The 3,936-nt window shown below is 31.5% G+C and overlaps 1 protein-coding gene across 1 annotated transcript; it reads left to right on the top strand.

Moving 5' to 3' along the window:
- The first annotated feature begins 740 nt into the window (after positions 1–740).
- Positions 741–3,684, top strand: LOC127091674 (60S ribosomal protein L6, mitochondrial). Its single transcript, XM_051030360.1, has 2 exons — positions 741–951; positions 3,113–3,684. The coding sequence occupies exon 2, from the start codon at positions 3,136–3,138 to the stop codon at positions 3,442–3,444; it is 309 nt and encodes a 102-aa protein (XP_050886317.1). The 5' UTR covers positions 741–951; positions 3,113–3,135; the 3' UTR covers positions 3,445–3,684.
- The last annotated feature ends 252 nt before the right edge of the window (positions 3,685–3,936 follow it).

The following is a 3,936-nucleotide window of genomic DNA, read 5'->3' as shown; positions in this document are numbered from 1 at the left end:
TTCAGTAAAACACACATCTAAAACAAAACTTTAAAACATAAACAGTAGAAACCATAAGTCACAAAAACTTGCTTTCATTGAACTGTTGTTCTCACTGCCCGCCATAACGGTTGCTCTCTACGTCGTTCTAATATGTTATGGTCGTTTTCTTCGTGTTCAAGTTCTCTTCGTTAATTTTTAATTTTTTTAAAATCTTTTTTGGTTCTTCTTCTTCAACAAAGTTCCTTCTAATCTTGTTACAAAATAATTTTAATGTGTGTTTGAGATGTGAAACATGTTAATTGATGTGTGTTTTGTTATGTTATATTTGTTAAACTTACAAATCTCTTCCCAACCTTTTGATGACAAATGTAAACTTTTATATTTGATAATGAATTTATTTCATGATGTAAAATAAATTATATCACTATTTCGTATGAATTAAGAACACTTTATAATTTGTTTGAAAAAATAGAACATGAGAAATAAATACATAAGATATATTATTTAAAAATACAATAACATAAAATACATAAAAAAAACACAATAAAAAAGAATACAATGATGAATATAATATTTAAAAAAAATATTATAAATCAATCAAGCCAAAATAAATTAGACCGTACCTATTAATTTGATTCAGTTCTATTTTTAAAAATTATTAAAAACTAACTCACACTAAACCGATGGAAAAAAAATTCAGTACAAACGAAATTGATTACATTCTTAATTATAGATAATTAAAAAAATTCAAACTCTTCCAAATATTCAATTAACTATGTAAAATCCTTTTAGGTTCTCATTTTACACTCCCAGGGAATTTCAATAAAATTCTAACCTAACTCAACAAATCTCTGCAACTCCATCCCTTTTATTGCCTCTGAACTCAACTCGCCGGAAAACGAAAAGCTTGCCGGAGATTGTAGGCGGAGCGGGTCGTTTACTGCCAGAAACATTGATAAACTCCTCCAGGTTTTCCGCTTTTTCCTCTTTTCTGTTTTTCCTTCCCCTCACTTTTCCATAACGGATTGAGGCCGCGATAGCCATTGGCAACACGGCCTTAAGCACAAGATATGAAAGTTCGAACATAAGGGGAAAATGACTACATATTAGAAACAAATTGAAAATGCATTATCTCAAAACCTTCCTTCACTGCGTAAATCATGTGGTAGATACTGATTTCTTAGCATATTATTGTAGATGATTTTCACTTTTCAAGAGTGAGTTCTTTGGTCTAAGTTGATTTGTAACATTTATGGAATAAAGTACACAGCTTCCATTGATTGTATATTCAATGAACATTTAGCTTCAACAACTACACCACTGAATGTTGTCATTATCTGTACCAGCATCCTTTAAGTATTACATATGTTTAAAAGCTTTGTTTTTAGTTTCTATAGTGTGCCGTCAAGGGTTGAAAATGAGAAGCTGTGAAATTTTTAGGTTACGAGGCCCAAATCTGTTTTAAAATTTCTGAATACAATAAAATGGGTTTCTCTGATTCAGTTTGTGATTCCTCCTACACTAATCTTCCTAGGAAGAATCATGATCTTCCTCCTACACTAATCTTCCCAGGAAGAATCATGATCTTCCTCCTACAGATTGGTCTTTCAAAGGTTACACGTCCTTAACTATTTTGTTTTTCTATTTTCATTTTGATTCTGGTATCTTTGATGATTGTGATGGGGTTGTTGTGGTGAGATTGAGATTTTGGTTTTTTGGTAACCATCTTGATCATACTCAACAACAATGACTTTATATCTTTGACGATTGTGTTTTGAGAGAAATTGCTTGTTTCTGTTGGGGTGTTTTTCACTAATTGAATATTGCGAGACTTCTTCTTTTAAAGCAACATCGAACCAAAGGTTCATGATACCATTTGTTGGGGGAGTTTTTCAAAAGGGAGCATTGAACATTGTGAGACTTCTTGTTTTAGAGCAACACCTTTGTGAGAGACACACCACATATTCATCCAAAACCTTAAGGTGGTGAATGAGTTCTCTCACTTATAAATACTCAAGTTTCCACATTTTCAATCAATGTGAGACTATTACCCATACTACTCACACTTGCCACATTCTTAACCGTTTTTGGGACTGAAGTTGAACTTTGTTTTTGGTGTTTGTTTTTTTGGATTATGAGGGTTTGATAATAATGATGGTGATGCTAATATAAAGCTATTAAAATGTTAAAATGATTCTATGCTGGGTTACTTTATTTCATAACCATATGTTTATTTTCTATGCTGGGTTACTTTATTTTCTACTTTACTTTTTTCATTTTTTAGGACACATATATTAAACTTATATATAGTATTGGTTATAGTTAATTTTAGCATATTTTCTAATATGTGTAATTTGTTGTTTTTCTTTTACATGAATTAAGAATTGACTCTTCTAAAATGTTGATTAATTCCCTATCTTTAATCTTCTTATTCTCTTTACTTTTCATGCTGCAAAATTTCCTTTTTCACAAACATAGCAGCATCATACTGTGTTCTCTCTAAATAATTGCTTAATTGTCAAAATATAGAACTTGATATTTTACGTTACTTGGGGTATACGTTTATTTAATTGATTTCGCTGCTCAATATTAATCTTTCTCTATGGGGTGTGTAACTTTTATGATGCAATTTCTATATTAGTGTCTGTCTTTTCTCTGTTAATGTTGCTAAAAATCTGTGTTTTTTTGTTCTAAAATTTGCTCTCGAAAATCGGGTTTAAACCTCAAAATAACTAATTATAAACGGTTCAAAACCGGTTTGAGAGAATAGCCAATTTTTATCCTGGTTTGTAAAAATAACAAGTTATATGTTCATAATTGTTTTTGAGTAGAAAGTTGATATGGTTATAAATCCTAATCCATGTAAGTGGTTTATTAATGAATATGGTTTGATTTTTAAAAATATCCTACCATGCACAGCCCTAATATTGTTGGAGCTATGATGTACACATATTTTTCTTACTGTAATTATAAACACCTTTGGTTAAGCCATTTGAGATGATACATATGCTATCCAAGAGAGGATCTATATGCCATACCCTTTCTCTTCCGAAATTTTCTTTCCTCCAATTTGATTGATTATCTAAATGTTTTAGTTTTCCATAATAATTTTTTTCTGTGGCAATGTTAGGAAACTGATTTGCTTTGAAAGTAATGGAGGCCAAATTTTTCCGCTTTCTTAAGATTGTGGGTGTTGGATACAAAGCAAGAGCTGAATCTGCAGGGCGTCTGTTGTATCTCAAGTTAGGGTATAGTCACGAGGTGGAATTATCTGCGCCTCCTGCTGTCCGTGTTTTCTGCTTCAAAAACAATGTAATTTGTTGTACAGGAATAGACAAGCAAAGGGTGCATCAGTTTGCAGCTACAGTTCGCAATTGTAAGCCACCTGAAGTTTACAAAGGCAAGGGCATAATGTATACTGATGAAGTTATTAAGAAAAAACAAGGAAAGAAGTCTAAATGATCATATAATCTTGGTCGATTTCATGAAGTCTACGACTCAGGTGCACATTTGCTAGACTTTGCAGAATTTTTTCCCTCTAGCCTTTGGAAAACTTCACTGTTAGAATTCTTAAAAGAGAGCATCATGGATAATCAAGTTTCAAATAACAGCATTTTTTGCTTCAATATGATTGATATGTATCATTTGGAGTTATCTTTGTTGAGATATTTATCAATTTAATAAGATAGGATTATTATATAATTATGGCTAATTTTTTGGCTACTATAGAATGTCCCATGGGAAACGAAGGTGGGAGTTCTAACCATTCTCTTTTTGTTCCCTTCTACTTGCAGTTAAAATATTATTACATGGTTCACTTTGAATTTTACCTCATATTTTCATTTTCATTTTCTCCACGTAGTTCTAATTCGCTAATGAATGTACTAAGAGTTCTGGTTAAGGGATCAATAAAATGAAAGTTTTCCCATAACCAATGTGCCTCCATCACCTTCA

Source organism: Lathyrus oleraceus, chromosome 6, assembly GCF_024323335.1.
Source record: "Lathyrus oleraceus cultivar Zhongwan6 chromosome 6, CAAS_Psat_ZW6_1.0, whole genome shotgun sequence".
Lineage (NCBI taxonomy): Eukaryota > Viridiplantae > Streptophyta > Magnoliopsida > Fabales > Fabaceae > Lathyrus > Lathyrus oleraceus.
This window is presented reverse-complemented; position numbering and strand designations above follow the sequence as displayed.

Excerpts from the sequence above, each read along its gene's own strand:
- LOC127091674 (XM_051030360.1), top strand. The coding sequence starts at position 3,136 with ATGGAGGCCAAATTTTTCCGCTTTCTTAAGATTGTGGGTGTTGGATAC.